The sequence below is a fragment of the Anomaloglossus baeobatrachus genome, chromosome 9, assembly GCF_048569485.1.
Source record: "Anomaloglossus baeobatrachus isolate aAnoBae1 chromosome 9, aAnoBae1.hap1, whole genome shotgun sequence".
NCBI classification, from domain to species: Eukaryota; Metazoa; Chordata; class Amphibia; order Anura; family Aromobatidae; genus Anomaloglossus; species Anomaloglossus baeobatrachus.
The window spans coordinates 125,830,154-125,851,719 of record NC_134361.1 but is presented as its reverse complement, the minus strand read 5'-3'; the positions used below and the strand labels follow the sequence as shown (position 1 = coordinate 125,851,719).

Sequence of the window (21,566 nt, the reverse complement as noted above, 5' to 3'; positions counted from 1 at the left end):
CTCTGGAGGAAGGCAACAAGGATTTCTGGTTAGCTTAGGTGTTCCTACCTGGGATGTAAGGTGTGGTGGTGTGTGACCCGTGTCCTCTGGCTTGCCCAGGGCGACACACTATGAGCAGGATGGGGGTCTATGAGCAGGATGGGGATATATGAGCAGGATGATGGCGTATATAGCAGGATGATGGCGTATATAGCAGGAGTCTGGCGTGTATAGCAGGATGATGGCGTATATAGCAGGATGGGAGCACATACCAGGATGGTGGTAAATAGCAGGATGTGGCTATATGCCAGGATGGGGTACATAGCATGATGCGGCCATATACCAGGATGAGGTATATAGCAGGATGGGAGCACATACCAGGATGGCAGGCTATAGCAAGATGGGGCTATAACAGGATGAGGGACAAATACTGTATATACAAGGCAGGAGGATCATTACCAGGATGGGGTACCTTAGTAGAGAATTTGGGGACATTACCCCCATAATAGTGTGAGCAGCAGATCCTCGCCCCATAACAGTGTGTCATGACCACATTTTTTGCTTAAAATTTTATTTTCCTATTTTCCTTCTCTAAAACCAGGGTGCGTCTTATGCTCCAGTGCGTCTTATAGTCCGAAAAATACAGTAGCTCAGCTGGGATCTTTGCTTTGGTCCAAGCGAGTGGCTATGGATTCACAGATGACAGCGGCAGATTGGCAGGTTCCACACAGGTACAGCCACTGCTGTGTTTATTGTGTACACTTATCTCTCAGTGTTACACATGCAAAAACAGAAAAATAAATGTCTAAGGCCATCTGGCCACTAACAACAGAATGGTAACTATAAAATAAACCTATGTAACAAACAAAACAGTATTCTCTTACTGTGTGGGTTCCTCAGCACAGCAAGCGGAAGTAATGAGTCTCAGCACCAGCAGCCATGAGCCTGTCCTGCTCTCCCCAGCAGTCTCCTTGTACTGAATGCCTCCTGATTATTTCAGCTGATCCAGTGAGGAATCAAAACCTGGATTGAATGTGGAGAAGGGAGCAACCAGTCCCAATGCCATTCCTACTGATTACTCCAGGAAAAAACGAGCCTAAAACTACAATGAAATAAACAGGCTTCAGTGACTAACTTATTGCTGAGCCAGATCTGACTTTCCCAGCTTTTGACCCCCCATTTGCATGGGGTGACTGCTCCACAATCAGTACATGGAGGCATATGAAATGAACAGAGGGGAACATACCTGTTCTCTAGTACTTCTCCCCTCGGCATCTCACATACCCCCCCCCCCTCTGTTTGAGCCCGTGGGGTCGGACACAATGACTTACCAAACAGTGCGTTCTAGACAACATGTCTGCGTTCCCTTGGGCTTTGCCTGCTCTATGCTCCACTGAAAATTTAGACTTTTGTAACGCCAAGAATGAATAAAGAAGTGTCAATGCTCTACCAGATCATGAACAAACAGTCAAGCAATGGTGTGAATAATAATGTGGTGACAATTAAAATACAACTTTTAATAATAGTTCGTTAAAAAAGTTACCACACAACACGTAAGGTTGTAAAACAAACCTAAAATCAATAAGAAAGTATAGTGTATGGCTCTCACTATCACAACACGGACAATTTGACAGTAAGGGATTCCCCTACCGTACATAAGGACAGACAAGGTGGCTAGAAAAGAGTAATTTCCACAATATGTGTACGCCAATATTAACAGTCACATACCCAACAGTGTAAAATCACCAGATTCACTGGTTAATAACCACTGTGGCACAAAGATAAATACTGTTCCAATACGGGAGGGGGCAAAAACAGCCTCACAATACTCCCCAGATGGCAACAATCTGACCTTAAACGTTGTATGACCTCCCAACGCGTTTCTTAATTGACTTAATCATCAGGGGATTCTGGTCAACAAACCAAGAGCTGCAAAGAAACAGTGTGGTCAGAGAAAATATAACAGAAATTATAATAGAGAAGCGTGCACCACAAGTCTCAGCATGTAATCAAAAACAGAGTCCTACCTTCAGTCTAGTGCGGACTTCTAACATGGTGTGTCCGGGCATGGCATAGCGCGCTTTGCTTTGAAATTGCCGCCCTTAAATGTCATGTCAGCAGATCACCGCCCATAGTGACGTCGCACAACCATGTAGTACAACTCCCAGTAGTAATTTGGAAACCGCCCCGCAAGATTATTGGAGCGGCACCATGTGACAAGAGCAGAGGAGGGGTCAAATCAGCATTACCCTCCGGCCATTGTCACCTGATTGCCAAAACAGAATAACAGGAGTTGCCAGTCTAATTATAGAAACAATAGAGCAGGCTAATGTATAAGATGCTCACAAAAGCATCGCACAGTAAGGAAATCAGTGTATTCAGTCGCCGCCCATGCTCGTGTCACTGGCCAAATGTTACCGCCCCCAACCCTGAACCGGGTACCGCCCTTCAAGGTTATTGGAGCAGCCCCGTGTGATGCGACAGGGGGAGGGGTTAAGACGGGAGAACCCTCCGCCCATCGTCACATGGTTCACTAGCCACACAGCAGCTTCACACAGTAAGGGGTTGTCAGTACAGCAGACCAAAGCAGAGGGAGTGGCTCATATACGTCACGCCTATCACTGCATCGCACTGCTGGCCCGAGTGACCATCCCCTAAATGATTGCTAGGTAACGCCAATATACAAACTGCCTGGGCACACAAACGTCCATGTGATCCAGGTGAATATTCCTTTCTCCCTTCCTTTCTTTCTCTTTCTCTCCTTTTTTTTCCATGTTTCTTACTTCTTCTTTTTTCTTCATTTTTCTTCATCTCTCTGCAGCTCATATGATCTTTTCCTAATCATTTTTTCACCATTCATATTTTGACTATACTCTCTGATAGAAAAAAAATTTTTTCTAAATTTTTTTCTAAATTGTCCAGCCGGATCAGTTATTTGACTACCTTTTATTTCTAGGTATCCTTTTCTTGTATACGGAGATTTCATATATTGTATACACACCGTTTTCCCTACAATCATATAGGTATGTCTCATTTCTCTGATAACCATGTTTAGGGTGGTTTTTCCTATGTAGCGGCCAGTTGTCCCGTTACCTCCTCTAGAGGATATTTGTTCAAAGACAGAGCATTACAACATATGATGTAGATTCTCCTTGTTCATCATAGATTAATTATCAGTATTAAAGCTTGTTGATATTGTTTTGTGTTCTTTGACCCTAATGTTGTACCCCGATATTGAGCATTTCTGGTATGTACATTACTTTGTTTAGATAACAACTAATTCAATTTTTTCTTTCTGTTTATCTATGTAATAGACTTTCTCTGACGAAGGCCTGTATGTTAAGGCCGAAACGTTGGATGTTTTATTTTTGGATCCTCTGCATCAATAAACAAGCAAACTGAAATTCAAGTACTACTCTGCCTCAGACTCTTAACTTTTTGTGTGCCCGAGTTATTTGTTTTTTACTGTATTGTGATATTTCCTCGGAGGCACCTACTTTTTGACAAGTGAGCCAGACTTTACCTTATATTGGAGAACATTTGAGAGACGTGGCTAACAAGAGAGATACACCCCTGGCTAAACATATCCAAATCCCACATAATGGGGATGTCAAGCCTCACCTTCATGGGGATCGATCTTGTCAACTTTCCGGTCCGGGGTGGAAACTGGGATCGTATGATAACATATTACCACAGCACTAAACCCTGCAGGGAGCTTACCATAGTTAGAGACTCACATGCAGGCACACATGGGGACCAGTCCCAACACGTGTTTCATGGGGTGACTTCCTCAGGGGACCGACAACGGTCCCCTGAGGAAGTCACCCCACGAAACACGTGCGGTAATATGTTATTGGCTATTTTCCACTGAACTTTTTGACCTTGGTCAAATACATTGACTTTTGTGCCTGTTTTAATTGTAAACCACTTGCACTGGCCCTACCAGGCAGCAAGCATATATTGCTACTTATTCCTTCATTTCCATGCAGCCCCACATGGGGATTTTTGCTCGCTTATCCTTGTCTGTTAACCTGCTTACTTGTTATTACTATCTATATCCCATGAATTAGTTTTATGCCTGACCCAATAAACAGATTTTTTTATGTGCAAATTGTATCTATGTATTGGTGGTTCTTGGGCCATGGGATATGGTACTATTGTGGCAAATGTAAAGACTTCATTCTCCGCTTGTTGTTCATTCTTTGACTATTGGCATAACTGCCGCAATTCTGTCCTGCATGAGTGTTATATGTTCAACTACACTGCGGTAAGCAGTTACCTCTTGCTCCCAAGTCTCCTTGGCAATATCCAACAGCCCTCTGGGACAAAGCCCATAGACCAATTCAAAAAGTGAAAAGCCTGTGGAGGATTGGGGTACCTCTCGTATGGCGAACAAGAGATATGGCAGGAGAGCATCCCAATCCCTCCCATCCTTATCCACCACCCTTTTCAACATCCCCTTTAGGGTTTTATTAAAGCGCTCGACCAGACCGTCAGTCTGAGGGTGATACACTGAGGAATGCAGGTGGGAGATTTTTAGCAATTTACATTGTTCTTTGAGTATATGAGACATAAAGGGGGTCCCCTGATCCTTAAGTATCATTTTTGGAATGCCTGTGTGAGAAAACATGTTAAAAAGCTCCTTTGAAATTGCTTTTGCATTGGCATTCCGTAAGGGTACAGCCTCCGGATAACGGGTGGCGTAATCTAGTACCACCAAAATGTATTGATGATCCCTGGCAGATTTAACTAATGGACTGACTATATCCATTGCCATCATCTCAAAGGGCACCTCTATTATTGGCAAGGGTACTAGGGGGCTTCTAAAATGTGTCATAGGCGCAGTCAACTGGCATGTAGGACAGGAATGACAGTACTGAGTTACATCTCCCGACAGACCTGGCCAAAAGAAACGTTGCAGAATATGGTCTTTTGTCTTTTCTCTAGCCAGGTGGCCCCCCAAAGGATGTTTGTGCCAGGTCTAAAACCACCTGACGAAAGGATTTGGGTACCACTAGCTGTTCCACCACCTGTTAGGGCGTCAGAGTTTCTGGTTGCAGAGATTTTTTCACCAGATGGATGATGTCATGCAGTTGTGAACTTGTGCATTTGTGAACTTGTGCCTTTGAATGATGTGCCACAAAAGTCCATAGATGTAACCTCTGTGCCCGTACATATGTGTTTACTCCCAGCCTTGCCGGGATTTCGCCTTTTAGTTTAATATAGTACATAGCATCAGCTCCACTTAGATCATAATATGCCTTTTGCAGATCTCCGATCAGGAATGGAGTAACCACTTCAGCCCATTTGTCAACCAGTAAGCGCTCATGTTCTGCATATCGTTCAAACACTGCCAGATATGCTTTCACATCATCATCCGCAGTCATTTTAAGTAAAGTCTTTTGTATGGCTTTCTGCGCACTGGCAGTGGCAGTGCTTTGTGCACGAACCAAGACCTCCTTTATTGCATTTAACTGCTCTTGTTGCATTTGGTGCTGCTGCTCCAGCGCCTTCTGGAGGTAAGTATTGGTTTGTTGTTGCTGGATACTGACCTGTTGTTGGTTAATGTTGGCCTGCACCAACTGTTTCAGCAGCTCCTCCATATTGCTGGTCTTTTGGCTCTTAAGCTGCACAGGAGCTTTCAGCCAGGACATCAACAAGAGACTATGCCCATAGAACGGTTTATCTGCAGTGACAGTCCAATAGCCACTAATGCCCGCATTCAAGACACCATTTGTGAGACAGGGGATATAGCTCAGCTGGGATCTATGCTTTGGTCCATGCGAGTGGCTATGGATTCACAGATGACAGCGGCAGATTGGCAGGTTCCACACAGGTACGGCCACTGCAGTGTTTATTGTGTACACTTATCTCTTAGTATTACACATGCAAAAACAGGAAAATAAATGTCTAAGGCCGTCTCGCCACTAACTAACAACAGAATGCTAACTATAAAATAAACCTATGTAACAAAAACAGTATTCTCTTACTGTGTCGGTTCCTCAGCACAGCAAGCGGAAGTATTGAGTCTCAGCACCAGCAGCCATGAGCCTGTCCTGCTCTCCTCAGCAGTCTCCTTGTACTGAATGCCTCCTGATTATTTCAGCTGATCCAGTGAGGAATCAAAACCTGGATTGAATGTGGAGAAGGGAGCAACCAGTCCCACTGCCATTCCTACTGATTGCTCCAGGAAAAACCGAGCCCAAAATTACACTGAAATAAACAGGCTTCAGTGACTAACTTATTTCTGAGCCAGATCTGACTTTCCCAACTTTTCCCAGCTCATTTGCATGGGCTGACTGCTCCACAGTCAGTACATGGAGGCATATGAAATGAAGCGAGGGGAAACATACCTTATCTCTAGTACTTCTCCCCTCGGCATCTCACAATTAATAGACAAACACTTTAATGTACTAGAGTAATCAGAAAGAAAAAAATCATAGTTTTTGTTCATGAATCACAACCTACATATGAATCCCAAAAATCTGAATTTAAGTCACATGTATAGATTGCTACACTTGCAATAATGTTCATGTTAAAGTAGTTTTCTTCTCCTTAGAGACCTGGAGGGAAATCAGATGCATAACATCCAGGAATCTGTCTTTCAACAGTGTATAACTGTCCTGTAAGTATGACCTGGTTACTTTTTGTTTTGTTTCATGCTTCTAATACATAGGGTCAATCTCCGTGTGTGTTATATCTGATGTTGCCGAAAATTAATTCTACTATATTTCAACTACAAATGTCGTATCTATCATCTAACCTATATCACTGCTATTTGCTTTTTGTTGCCTTTGAGCATCTAAAGTATCCAAACATGATGCACCCATGTCAAACCTTCAATTACAACCAGTAAGAAGTCTGTACACCTAAAAATGACTAGTATTTGACAATATTTTATGATTTTTCATCATAACATTAGCAAGCATATACGTAAACTAAATAATATTTTTTTGTATGGGTCTTTAATTTTTTAAAGGTAGTGGAGGTACACTGTAAAAAATAGTCTTCACTTATGTCATACGAGTTGAAGGCTGACTCATTTCCTCTTGACACAGTGCATAGATGGGTGTGTGGCACCCCTGAGGCTCTGGTCGCCACAGGTACTGCGCCTCAATTAAGGTGTGGTATTTATCTCAGGTAAGGAGGGGGTTAATCACCAGTGTTCCACATTCACACACTATATACAGCTTAGGAGCCTTCACATAGTGTGGGTTGGCTCAGGGTAGTGAGGGGGGTGGCCATAACGATCATGGGACTTCCCAGTCACTGAAGCCAGCCACCTGGAAGGGGCGGGTTCCACTTGGGGTAGAAATAGGCGCAACACACTGACTTCAAGACACAGACCCATCAGGACCACAGTTCTGGCAAGACAGCTCTGGAAAACCTGGACTTTACTGGGCTTGGAGTGGGAGCTCAGCCAGGGTACCTCACTGTGGAGGGGGACACCCTAGAAAAAGGACCTCACTCCTTCTTTCTCAATACACCGGTGGTGGCCCCTTACCGTATCTGGGATTGACCGGAGCCCATCACGGCTGTGACCAGTGTGACCGGGCTGGCAGCTGAAGTTGTGAGTAAACTACACCCTGAACCCACAGAGACTGTTTTGGCTCTTTCTTAAAGGCGCTGCCGCTCAGGCCATTATAACCCTCATTATGCAACCGGGGCCCGCTCCACCTGTGGGGAGGGACACCATAACACCTGCCCCGGCGGGGAACCCGGCAGTGGCGGAAACTCCCTTGCCGCATACCACAGGTGGCGTTACAACAAACGTTTCCCAATACCCCGCTTCCCCCACCATTTACTGTACGCCTCGGGGTGGGCACAATTTTCCATGTATTTTGATATACTATGGAATAATAAAAGGTATCTACAAAGTAATAAAAAACATTTTTACATTTCTGAAGGTTCAATGTTGAAGTAAAACAATCTCGTTATAGAAAGTAATCTACATCTCAATTTCCTTATAGAAGGTAAAATACATTTTATGGCCACTTACATATACTGTATGTCAAAAGAAAATGAAACCGCCTGCAACTTTGTCTGAAATAAGTGGTAAATATAGTTTTCAAAGTGTACACCCACCACCTTTAACTTATAGAAATAAATCACCCATATAAAAAATGGTCACAGAAATATAAAAAGCTTTCAAACATCAAAATCATTACATGAGTGTAGATAGAGTTTTAGTTCACTTCTCCACTTCTATATTTCATTATATTAGATGAGTCACATTGGTCTTTAGACACTTTCCTCCCTACACTCAAAACCTGAATCAAGTTCCTTACCAGGGATTAAAGAATATATTTCATGTACAGTATGAAGGTCCTTATGGACTTCTGCAACATATGACGACAGCTCAGCTGTCACACTCAGATTGGAAGCCTGTGCATTGTGGTCTGATGTCTGACCGATTTATATGGACATCTGAATGCACCCTTACTTAATTGTCATCAGCACCTCCCTTATATGTTAACCCTTTTACAACCAATGACATACTGGTACGTCCTCAGTCGCCTCCCTCTGGTTACTGCGAGGTTCATGGGCAAGCCCTCTCTAATTCCCAACAACTCCTGACTACATGTAGTTACAGGTAAGTGACCACATGGGGTTGCAGGTACATAACATAATGTAGGGCTGCTACACTAATCAAGGGGAATAGGTAATGGCTGAAAAAAAGTCATACAAATGGGTAAACAAAGAAAGATAAATAAGAATAAACCGCAAATATTTACCAGAGTGTAGTGTGCCACCCAGGGCTATGGGGTACTCGGTCCCGGGCTGTATATGTACGAGGATGCTGTTTCACAGGTATGCTATGGCCGTTGCCTGGTTCCGTGACCCTGGGGGTCGCTTTAAAAGGGGTTTATATACAGGGGAGATGAAAGAGTTTATGTCATGATGCCACTTGCGGATTGCGGCTAAGTAGTTGGAGCTGCCGCTGCACAGTTTATGGCCACTGGGGCTGGTGGTGATGGCAGCTTGGATGTTGGGCCCTCCGCAAGTAGAGCTGAGCCCCAGGGGTAGATGATGGAGTGTGGTATGGAAAGAACGGAGACCACATGATGGGAATGCAGTGCAACTGTCGTTTTTACTCACTGCGATGGTAATGCTGGACGGCTGGTTCAGACGCCGGGTCCCTGTAATCCCAATGCCAGTGTTGTAACCTGGTGGCTTCTTTCCCCTGCACCTCTCTGTAGTTTTGTGGAACCCCGTAGCTTGGAGCATCTGGGGGTCTCCTCCTGTTTATCGTCAGGCTCTGGTGCGTACAGCGGGCAGTGTGAACCCTTTAAGGTTGGTGTTCTGTTCCGGTCCCTGGCTCTATCTTTACTGCTGGTGCCTCCCTGGCAACCACTCTCCTGTACCAGTCAGGTCACTGCTACACGACCCCGTTTCGAGACACACCCGTCTCCTACTCCTGTCACTACTGACTGAACTACTGTCTGTCTCCTTCCCCCCGGGTTGTTGGCTAGTGGACTGGATTGGCTCCACCCCTAGGTGGCCATCCATTGGGTCCTCAACTAATCAGTCATCCCTGATTGGGTGAGGGAACTGGAGATGTTATGTGTTTTGGGTGGTACCGGCACTGAGCTTCCAAGTTCCTGGGTGTAGGCCCTGCATCTTAGACAGGATGCAGTACCTAGTAGTGCCCTGAAGGGTTCAGGAGCGCTACAGTAGCAGCAGCAGCAAACCAAAGGATATTACACCCTCCCCAAAGGGCGTATCCATTTTTTGATCATACATCATAAGGATTACATTCACCTGATACATCCAGCATGTGCAATTGTTGATGTTCCTTTCTGAGCATCAGTGCAGTAATATTGTGTGTTTGACATAATAGGGTGGATTTTGAATTACTGACTGCACATTAATCGTATTGGTTTTATGGGTAAGTTTTAATCACAGTTTTGCCATATCTTACTGTATTCCTGTGAGGTACTTTGATAACCTTGGTTGGTGGTCCCCCACCTTGGTTGCTATTTCTCTGTTTTACAGTACACTATGTTATGTATGTTAAAATTAATAGTTTCTTTCAAAAGTACAACTCGTCCCACAAAAATATAAGCCCTCATATGGCAATATTGACCGAAAAAAAAAAAAGTTAGGACTCTCGGAAGAAGGGGAGGAAAAATCGAAAATGAAAAATAGAAAATCGCCTGGGGGTGAAGGGGCTAAAGGTCTGTATAGCTGCCATCATGATGTCTACCAAATAGTTATACAACTCTTATTGTGACATAATACTTTACTTCCCCTATCTTGCAGTGCTTTTCAGACTCACACAACTCCACCTACATCTTGTTTTAGATATTTAACCCCTTAGTGACGGAGCTAATTTTCACCTTAATGACCAGACCAAATTTTGCAATTCTGACCAGTGTCACTTCATGAGGTTATAACTCTGGAACGCTTCAACGGATCTCGGTGATTCTGAGATTGTTTTTTCGGCACATATTGGACTTCATGTTAGTACCAAATTTAGGACAATATTTTTTTGCGTTTATTTATGAAAAAAATTGAATTTTGGCAAAAATTTTGAAAATTTAGCAATTTTCAACTTTTGAATTTTTATACTGTTAAACCAGAGATTTCTGTGACACAAAATAGTTAATAAATAACATTTCCCACATGTCTACTTTACATAAGCACAATTTTGGAAACAAAATTTTTTTTTGTTAGGAAGTTAGAAGAGTTCAAAGTTTATCAGCGATTTCTCATTTTTACATCAAAATTTACAAAACCATTTTTTTAGGGACCACATCACATTTGAAGTGACTTTGAGGGGCCTAGGTGACAGAAAATACCCAAAAGTGACACAATTCTAAAAACTGCACCCCCCAAAGTACTCAAAACCACATTCAAGAAGTTTATTAACCCTTCAGGTGCTTCACATGAACAAAAGCAATGTGGAATGAAAAAAAGCAAAAATTAAATTTTACCTAAAAATGTTGATCTAACCCAAATTTATTCACTTTTAGAAGAAATAACACAACAAAATGGACCCCAAAACGTGTTACCCACTTTCTTATGAACGCGCCAATACCCCACATGTGGTCAGAAACCTTTGTTTGGACAAATGGGAGGGCTCGGAACAGAAGGAGCAATATTTGAATTTTGGAAAGCAAATTTGGCTGAAATAGATTGCGGGCACCATGTTGCATTTACAGGTCCGCTAAGGTACCTAAACAGAAGAAACCCCACACTATTGATGCCATTTTGGAAACTAGACCCCTCAAGGCTTCTATCTAGGGGTATAGTGAGCATTTTGGATCCACAGGTACTTCACAGATTTTGTTAACGTTACGTTGTCATATTGAAAATTTTAATAATTTTCTCAAAAATGTTGCTTTAGCATCAATTTTTTCACTTTTTCAAGAGGTAATTCCAAAAAGTTGACCTCAAGGTTTGTTACCCACTTTTTTATGAGCGCGGTGATACCTCACATGTGGTCTGAAACCTTTGTTTGGACAAATGGGAGGGCTTGGAACGGAAGGAACAATATTTGAATTTTGGAAAGGAAATTTGGCTGAAAAAGATTGCGGGCACCATGTCGCATTTGGAGGTCCCCTAAGGTACCTAAACAGCAGAAACCCCGCACAAGTGACCCCATTTTGGAAACTAGGCCCCTCAAGGAATTTATCTAGAACTTTGGTGAGTACCCTGAACCCCCAGGTGCTTCACAGAATTTTATAACGATGAGCCATGAAAAAAAATAAATAAAATTTTACCACAAAATTGTTATTTCAACCAGGTAGCTTTTTTTTACAAGAGTAAAAGGAAAAAATTCAGCATAACATTTATTGTGCAATTTCTCCTGAGTTTGGCGATACCTTATATGTGGTGGAAATCAACAGTTTGGGCGCATGGCAGGGCTCGGAAGGGAAGGAGTGCCATTTGACTGCAAAATTGGCTGGAATTATAGCGGACGCCATGTTGCATTTGGAGAGCCCCTGAGGTGCCTATACAGTGAAGCTCCCCAACATGTGGCCCCATTTTGGAAAATAGACCCCAGAAGGAATTTATCTAGATGTATGGTGAGTACCCTGAACCCTCAGGTACTTCACAGAAGTTTAGAATGTTGAGCTGTGAAAATAAAAAAATACATTTTTACCACAAAATTGTTATTTCAACCAGGTAGCTTTTTTTTTTATAAGAGTAAAAGGAAAAAATTCAGCATAACATTTATTGTGCAATTTCTCCTGAGTTTGGCGATACCTTATATGTGGTGGAAATCAACTGTTTGGGCGCATGACAGGGCTCGGAAGGGAAGGAGCGCCATTTTACTGCAAAATTGGCTGGAATCAATAGCGGATGTCATGTTGCATTTGGAGAGCCCCTGAGGTGCCTAAACAGTGGAGGTCCCCCACAAATGACCCCATTCTGGAAACAAGACACCTCAAGGTTTTTTATCTAGGTGTATATTGAGCAGTTTGAATTCAAGAGTACTTCACAGAATTTGATAAGCTTAGGTTGCCATATTGAAAATTTTCATTTTTTTCACAAAAATGTTGCTTCAGCATCAAATTTCTTACTTTTTCAAGAAACAACAACAAACCGTGGACCCAACAGGTTGTTATGCAATGTCTTATGAGCACAGGGATACCCCACATGTGGCCAAAAACCTCTGTTTGGATAAATGGGAGGGCTTGGAATGGAAGGAGCACCATTTGAATTCTGGAAAAGTTGAAATAAATTGCGGGCACCATGTCACATTTGCAGGGCCCCTTGGGTACCTATACAGCAGAAACCCCCCACAAGTGACCCCATTTTGTAAACTGTATTTTATTCAGGAGTATAGTAAGCATTTTGAATCCACAGGTACTTCACAAAAATGTTGCTGTAGCAACAAATGTCCCACTTTTAGGCTATGTGGCCATGATCCAGCGACATGGCGTCTAGTATACAGTGTCAGCCTTCCTGCAGAGATGTGAGTGTTGTCCACGGGAGAACGCAGCTGCCCATGCCCACGATTTGGGTTCAGGCGGCTGTGGTGCTCTATGCTACCTGCAGAGAACACTCATCTCCGCAGCATAAATTGACATGCTGAGGCTCAGGAAGCTGCACCACAGGTCAGTTTATGCTGCGGACAAGAGAAGCACAGTGGGCACGGGATTTCTAAAAATCCTTCCACTGTGCTTCTACTGCACAACGCAGCGTTATGGATGCAGGGAAAACACTCTGCGCCCAAAACGTTGCAAACCCCGATTGTGGGCACACAGCCTAAAATGCTACAATGGATGAATGGATAATGTCAAACAAATATAAAGTCCCACCCCCTGCATATTCTAAGCTGGCGCCCTTTAGTGCCTTTCATGTGGCACTAAAGGGTGCCTAGCCTTGTATTTAGCCCCCCAAAAAATTAGTAATTAAAATAAACGACGTTGGGTCCCCCCTATTTTTGATAGCCAGCTAGGGTAAAGCAGACAGCTGTAGCCTGCAAACCACAGCTGACAGCTTCACCTTGGCTGGTGATCAATTTGGAGGGCTCCCCAGGCTTTTTTTAAAAAAAAAAAAAAACGTGGGGTCCCCCCAAATTAGATCACCAGCCAAGGTGAAGCGGACAGCTGGGGTCTGGTATTCTCAGGGTGGGAAGAGCCATGGTTATTGGACTCTTCCCAGCCTAAAAATAGCAGGCCGCAGCCGCCCCAGAAGTGGCGCATCCATTAGATGCGCCAATCCTGGCGCTTCGCTCCAGCTCATCCCGCGCCCTGGTGCGGTGGCAAACGGGGTAATATACGGGGTTGATACCAGCTGTAATGTGACCTGGCATCAAGCCCTGGGGTTAGTGATGTCACGGCATCTAAACAGATACCCGACATCACTAACCCAGTCAGTAATAGAAAAAAATAAAGACAAAAAAAAATGTATTTGAAAAAAAAACTCCCCGAAACATTTCCTTTCACCAATTTATTGAAAATAAATAAATTTCGGTCGCTGTAATCCATTTTGGAGGTCCCTCGGCGACTCTGGACCTTCTAGAATATGGGTGGCACGTTCAGGGAACGTATCCCCCATTTTCTGGAAGAGCAAGCTCTCCATGAGCAGTGTGGGTGCAGTAATCTGAGAATACTGCACTCACACTGCCCCGGTCCAACCTAGGGCAGAGTGACCTGCAGTAACCTCATTCCAGAATATGAGGGGCACGCTCACAGAACGTACCCCCCATTTTCTAGAACAGCAGTCTCTCCATGTGAGAAGTGTGGCTGCAGATTACTGCACTCACTCTCCCCCGGTCCACAGTGCAGCAGCGACGTCAGCGTCCCTGCTTGCAGGGATCCAGCTGACAGCCGCTGTCTGCACATGCGCCGCCAGCTTTCAAGAAGGAGGCGGCGTGATCATGGGGACGATGCACCAGCCAGGTAACGTAAGACCGGGGGCTGAGGGGGGGTGACGGGGGGTGACCTAGCGGGACCTGGGGACAACTTTTTGTCGCATGTGATGTGTCACATGCGGCAGAAAGAGCAGGATGAATGCGGCCGCGCGCTACTGTGCGCTGCGCGCCGCCATCTTGCACGCTCCGGAGGGGGCGGCTCTGGAGAACCGGAGGGGGCTCCGAGGACCAGAGATCTCCGGTGTACCTGAGGAGGTGTCAGGGGGAGGACATTTCCCTCCGATCTGAAATGTTTGATCATTTCAGATCGGAGGGAAATGAATGCAGAGCCGGCGGCGGCGGGAGTTTTCAGCGCGCGTCGGCGCTATCTTGGATTTTTCGGAGGGGGGGGGGTGTTGGATAGATTTCTTCGGTACCGGGGGCCTTGGGGGCACAAAGGGCTCATATTTATTTCTCATCTGACATGTTTGATCACGTCAGAAGAGAAATAAATCAATTTTACCGGCCATTTATTTTTTTTTAATGTTGTCGCCGGTATACGGTGTATACCGGCGATCGCATTACCGGGGTCCAGAAAAAACACCCCGATTCATAATCTGGGGGGTCTCAGCTACCCCCGGTAGCTGAAACCCCGAGATTTTCGGTCGCTGGGGGGCGCTACAGGGTTTTTTCGGGCCGCCGCTTTAAAGCGGCGGAACAGAATAAGTACCCTGTTTTGCCGCAGCTTTAAGTCGTACGGCCGTCGTTATGAGGTTAATGAGATCTCAGGTATTTTTTTTTGCTTGTTGTTCCTATGCTAAGGTTGCTCAGTGATCAGCATCGTTGCTTTCCAGCGCTGGGGTCCTGGATTCAAATCCCACCAGCGACATCTGCAAGGAGTTTGTATATTCTCCCCATGTTTCCGTGCGTTTCCTTCCACACTCCAAAGACCTACTGATAGGAAATGTAGATTGTGAGCCCCAATGGGGACAGTAACGATAAGGCTATGTGCCCACGCTAGAATGTCCCTGCGGATTTTTCTGCTTGAAAATCCGCGACTTTCGCGGCAAATCCGCACCCGCGGATTTGCCGCGAATTTACCGCGAATTTGCCGCGGATTTCATTTTTTTTTTTTCCCCCATTCAAAACCAAAAATCCGGACCAAATCTGCACCAAACAATTGACATGCTGCAGATTTTTCCGGATCAAAATCCGCGGCAAATCCGCCGCGGAAAAATCCGCAGCATGGGCACAGCATTTCCAAAATGCCATTGAAATGGCTTGGAAGTGCTGCTGCTGCAGATTTTCGGCAAATCCGCGGTAAATCCGCGGTAAATCCTGTAGCATGGGCACATAGCCTAATACAGTATGTAACAAAAAAAAAAAATTCTGCTCCTGGGTTAAAAGTGTTATTTCCTGTTTAATTGTGCATTACTTATATTGGATAAAGTAGATGTACTCCTGAAACTTCGCTTTTGTGGTTGTCACAATGATCTTATGATACTTATGTAGGCCAATAGTAAACTCACAATATTCAAATTTCATTGTTCATGTGAACTACACATTACTGTCGTTTCATTAGTCTGATAAGATTTGTTTTCTCCTTTTTTAGTAACCAAAGTATGAAAAATGTTCAGTGCTTCAAGATTCCAACCTTTACATCATTCAAAACTATAGATATACAATACATAAGTATTACTCCATAATGGGAAGAATTATTCTTCTCTTCCCCTTGCCCATTCAGCAAAGTTTAAAGAAGCCTATGAAAATGTGAAGAGATTGTTAAATGCATTGAGAGATGAGGAATATGGTTGGGAAGCAATTGGAGATTGCAAAATGGTTGCATTCTTGGTGGGTCTTCATGGAGGGTATGCTAAATTCCTTTCTTTGTCTTTGGGATAGCAGGGACACTAAAGCACTCTACCGTAGACGATATTGGCCTGAACATACTTTTTTGTGTACTTTTTACATAGTTTCAGTGGGGAATAGCAACATTAAGGGTATGTGTGCACCAAAATAATGCACCTAATGCGTTTTTTGGTTTGTTTTTGGTACCTTTTTTGGTGTGTTTTGTGCCATGCATTTATTTGGTGAAATCAATGGCTGAAAGAGCTAAAAAAAAAAATGAAGTAAAAAAAAAAAACACATCCAGAATTGACATGCTGCTGTTTTTTGTTTTTTTTTTACACTCAAAACTGGAATGAAAAATAAGCAACGTGCACCAAGGGCACTTCAGAATTCTCATTGATTTTGGTGGCATAAGGATAGATATGCAGTTTTCGGCCACAAGCTGCACCAAAAATGCATCAAAATCTGCACCTTGCGCACAAAGTCTAAATGGATGCCACTTGTAGACCCTCAAAAGGTACTAATGCCACCTTTGCACATCAAACTAGTCCTAATAAATCAATTTTTCACAGTTTTCATCAAAATAGCCTACATTTTTAACTTTGCTACCAGGGAAAGGACAATGAAAACATGGTGGGGGACTACTTTTGGGGATTAATACCTGAAAGTGATCTGACATACCCTCGCAAATCTGCAAAAGTAATCATTTGTAGGTTCCTTTTCATCAGTTTGTAGCATTTTGATTAAAATATTCTATTGGCTTGAAATATATTGTATTTTGTTTTTATTATGAACTTAAACCCAAACATTTGTAATTTTCCTTAAAGACGGTATTCCAGTTGACCGCAAAAGCAAAGTTTTTGCAGGCTAATACATTTTTTCCATGTTTTTATTCTATAACCAATTAAGAAATGACATTTATTCCTGCGAACCAAAATCATGTTAGATAGTATAATCTCTGTAAAGTGCTGTGGAATATAATGCCGCTATTTAAGCAATGCATAAATAAAGGTTAACTAGTAGTCACTACTTATTATTGCTATTAGTAGTTATTTTATTATATCAAAAATTCTTTGGTAATTTTATCCAGAAAGCTGTGATCAACTTTCTGACATAACAGTGCTATAATAATCATTATAGAGAGGGGGGAGCCAGCACTGCCTATGAATGGCATGCAACAAATAAAGTGTAAAATTCACAAATTCATTCCTACTGTACTAAAATGCATAATGAGATTTTTAGTAAACAATTAATCAACAATTTTAGCCACCCCTGCCACGGCAAATCTCAATAGGGGGATCCTACTCTATATAATATAATTTACCATTGTGCCATACGGCCTCCTAACCATTTAAATAAGCAGAACCATATAAAAGCAACACATATACCTGTGATATCTAGGATCCGCTCCCATGTTGCAAAGACAGACAACTGCGAATAAAGGCAGTCCAGGTACCAGCATATGCAGCAAGGCCACACACACCAGCACAATGTCAGAACTGGGCCCTCAGTGTCTGATCAACAGCTATGGATAAAGGCGGAGCAGGCCCAAGTAAATAGTGCTTAATTAATGAGGTCTGTGGAACAGGGTAATGTGAACAGGCTCCAACATTAGTTTTGTTAGTAGCAGAAGGAATTTGCCGTGCACGCCCAGTGTGGTTTGCATAGTGGGGGTTAGCCACCGGGCCAGTAAATCATTATAGAGAGAGGGGAGCCAGCACTGCCTATGAATGGCATGCAACAAATAAAAAGTGTACAATTCACAAATTCATTCCTACTGTACTATAATGCAAAATGAGATTTTTAGCAAACAATTGATCAATAATTTGAGCCACCCCTGCTACGTCACGGCAAATCTCAATAGGGGGGTCCTACTCTATATAATAAAATTTACCATTGTGCCATACGGCCTCTTAAATATTTTAGTTTCAACGGTTTTTATTGAGTTATTCATATCGCAAATGATAAAAAGAACAACATGGTACAGGAACAATAGAGTCACACGTTCCAGTATAGACGTTTTGGGTTAACAATTACATGTCTCCATTGTGAGATATTCACATTCCAAGCATTAAGCATATTTGTTAAACTGTACCACTTAAATTACTAGATCAGTGAGTAACTCATGTTCAGTAAAGTCATAAAAAAACAATTAAGGTGAAAGGAAAAAAAAATTCAACATAAAACAAATATAACAAGTAAGGACTATTAGGTCAGGTCGGACTACATATCCAACTAGAAAACAGCTCTTTTATAGATACAAAGAAGTAAGGTATGGTCTTCAGATATTGACATACAGCCCGCAGATTACATTGTAATCGAGATCCCTTGTGTTGCACCAGAGAGGTAGGAGTGAATCCAGGGGTCCCAAATCGCATAAAACTAGTCAGACATGTCACTCTTTACTGCTTCAATTTTTTCATATAACATAATAGTATTAATTCTCTGTAGAGCTAAGTCTCTCAACAGTGTAGGAGATTTCCATTGACTAGCGATATAGATTTTCGCCGCTAGGGTGATATAAGAAATCAGTCTGTAACATCATTAGAAATCCCACTTGGTTTGTCACCCAGCAGTAAAACCTCGGGTGTGCATATTCTGGGACTATCTGTAAAATTGTTTATAATGGAGGTGATTTCCTCCCAGAAGTTTGCTACTACTGGACATGTCCACCAAATGGGGACTATATCTCCTTTCTGGCCACAGCCTCGAAAACAGCGATCCGAGACTCCTGGATATATTTTGCTCAGTAGGGCCGGTACATGGTACGCCCTGTGAAAGAGTTTGATAGATGTTTCCGTTAATGAGATTTGGTTTCTGCCCCTGGTGATGTTTTCGTAACATTTTCTCCATCTATCCAGGGTCAGTGATATCCCCAGGTCCTCCTCCCACTGATCCATCACCCTAAGTTTAAGGTTCGGGTCAGGACGGTTCAAGGTGTTATATATCAGTGATATTATGCCTTTCCCTCCCGTGTCGAATATGCATGCTCTCTCAAAAGCTGTAGGGTTCAGTGTTCTCCGTTCTTTCAGCACCGTGCTTATAAAATGGTAGATTTGTTCGGTTCTGAATAGTTCTTCATCATGTGGTGAAAGCTTATCTATCAATTCAACCTTAGAATATACGTTAAATAGTGGGGTCAAATGATGTAGACGGGTTATTCCCCTGTCTTTCCACCAGGTGAACCCGCTAGAGGTTACCCCCCAGTGGGAACATCGGGTTGCAAAACAGGTCAAGGAGCGGGGAAGGTATTGTCTGTAGTTTATATTGGAACCTGCTTGTTCTCCACAATCTAACCATATTGTAAAAGAAAGGGGACCTTTCTGCCATCTTCAGGGGTAACTGACCCGTCATCCATAATAGACTGCTCAATGTGTAAGGGGCTAGCAAAGTATTTTCCAAGCCCACCCATCTAGGGGCCCTGTTGCCCATCATGACCGTGGATATCTGGGCAAATTGAGCAGCTCTATGGTAGAGGGAAAAGTTAGGGAGGGAAACCCCACACCAACGCCTATGGCAAAAAAGAGTATGTTGTGCAATTCTTGCCCTCTTGTTATTCCAAATTAATTTAGTAATTTCTTTATGTATTTTTAAAAACATGCTGTGTGGTAGAGATATAGGTAAGGAGCGGAATAAATATAAAAACCGTGGGAGGATGACCATCTTTATAGCATGGATTCTACCCATAAAGGAGATAGAGGACAAGGTCCACCATCTAAGGTCTTTTATTGAGTGAGGGGTCCTAGGTTCCATTTAAATAGTGTTCCAGTGCCTTGTCAAATTCACTCCTAGATATGTAATATATTGGGATTGGTTCTGGAATGCAAAGGTAGACGGAATGTTGTTTTGGGCTTCTGGGGTTATGTGTAAGAAAAGGGCCTCTGTCTTGTATATGTTTACCTTGAGGCCTGAAAGGGATTCAAATCTTCTTAGTAACTCAAAGAGGTTTGGAAGAGAGATATGTGGGTTCGACAATGTCAGCAATAGATCATCGGCAAATAAACTTAGTTTGTACATCTCCAGCCCTATCTTACATCCTCCTATGTCAGGGTGTTCCCGGATGGTCTGGGCTAGAGGTTCCATCACCAGGGCAAACAAAGCTGGTGATAATGGACACCCTTGCCTGGTGCCTCGTTCGATCCGAATAGGTTGGGGGTTTGTGGTAGGGAGCTTTAGATAGGCCATGGAATTGTTGTATAATAAATGGATAGTACGAATAAAATTTGGTGTAAAACCCAACCTAGCCAGCACTCTATATAAATATGGCCACATAACTGAATCAAAAGCTTTCTCTATATGAAGTGCAAGTAGGAGCAAAGGGAATTTAGACTTGTTGGCGTGGTGAATAATATTTACATTTTTCCTAATATTATCCGGGGCCTGTCGGGAGGGTATAAATCCAACCTGGTCTGGGTGGATAAGTGATTGCAGCCCTTTATTGATTCTCTTTGCTAATATTGATGTGAAAAGTTTCAAGTCTACACTTAAAAGTGAAATAGGTCTATAGTTTTTCACTTGTAGGGGCTCCTTTTTAAGCTTTGGTATAACGGTAATGTGGGCTATTAAAAACTCTGGGGGCATTGTCTGACCTTCTAGAATGTCATTGAATATTTTTAGAACATGTGGCTTTGATATATAAAAGAATTTCTTGTAGTAGGCCGCAGATAGTCCGTCGGGGCCCAGAGCCTTGCGGGGCTTCAATTTTTTAACCGCCTCCTCCACTTCCTCCTCTGATATTTTATCTTGGAGTGAAGCAGCAAAATTTTGGGTTAAAGAGGGGAGATTTATGGAATTTAGAAAGTGTTCTATCTCGGACGTGGATGCTGATGTCGGTTATGTGTAGAGGGACTGGTAAAAATCAACAAAAAGTTGGTATACTTTATCAGGATTGGAGGTTTGGGTACCATGGTTATCATTTAGCATGTATACTGAGTTGAGTTTTTCTTTATCTCTAAGTTTTCTGGCCAGAAACTTGTCCATCTTATTAGAGAGTTTATAATATGTTGCCTGGGTCCATCTCAATGCTCGTTCAGTTTTGGTCGTCAGTATGGTTTGTAAAACAAGAATGCCGCGGAGACACCATCACATGTTTCTCAACGCTGGAAGGAAACTAGCCAGGTCTTTCACCGGGAAGGAACAAACACGGGAAGGGCAGTCTCCAATCAAAAAAAACGCCTATACCAAAACATGGTATCCATCCACAGACAGCTGTTTCGGGGTATTTGCCCCTCATCAGTGTGGAGTAGGAAACTGGCTAGTGGGAGCAATGCCTAGTAGAACACTACATAGGTAAGGATGGTTGACCTCGGGGAGATCAATATCCAACACCACGGAGATACCATCACGTGTTTTTCAACGCAGTGACACTAGAACAAGGCCCCCTGGGAAAATATGCAAAACAAGAATTCCACGGAGACACCATCACATGTTT

At 43.1% G+C, this 21,566-nt stretch overlaps 1 protein-coding gene across 2 annotated transcripts in view; it reads left to right on the top strand.

Annotated features, from left to right (window-relative positions):
* Window positions 1-21,566, top strand: part of LOC142251311 (relaxin receptor 1-like) — a 1,991,578-nt gene that overhangs the window by 1,124,074 nt on the left and 845,938 nt on the right. For both annotated transcript variants that reach the window (XM_075323995.1, XM_075323994.1), the window contains one exon: window positions 6,539-6,604. In XM_075323995.1, coding sequence (XP_075180110.1) covers window positions 6,539-6,604 — 66 coding nt within the window. The remainder of the gene's footprint in view (window positions 1-6,538; window positions 6,605-21,566) is intronic.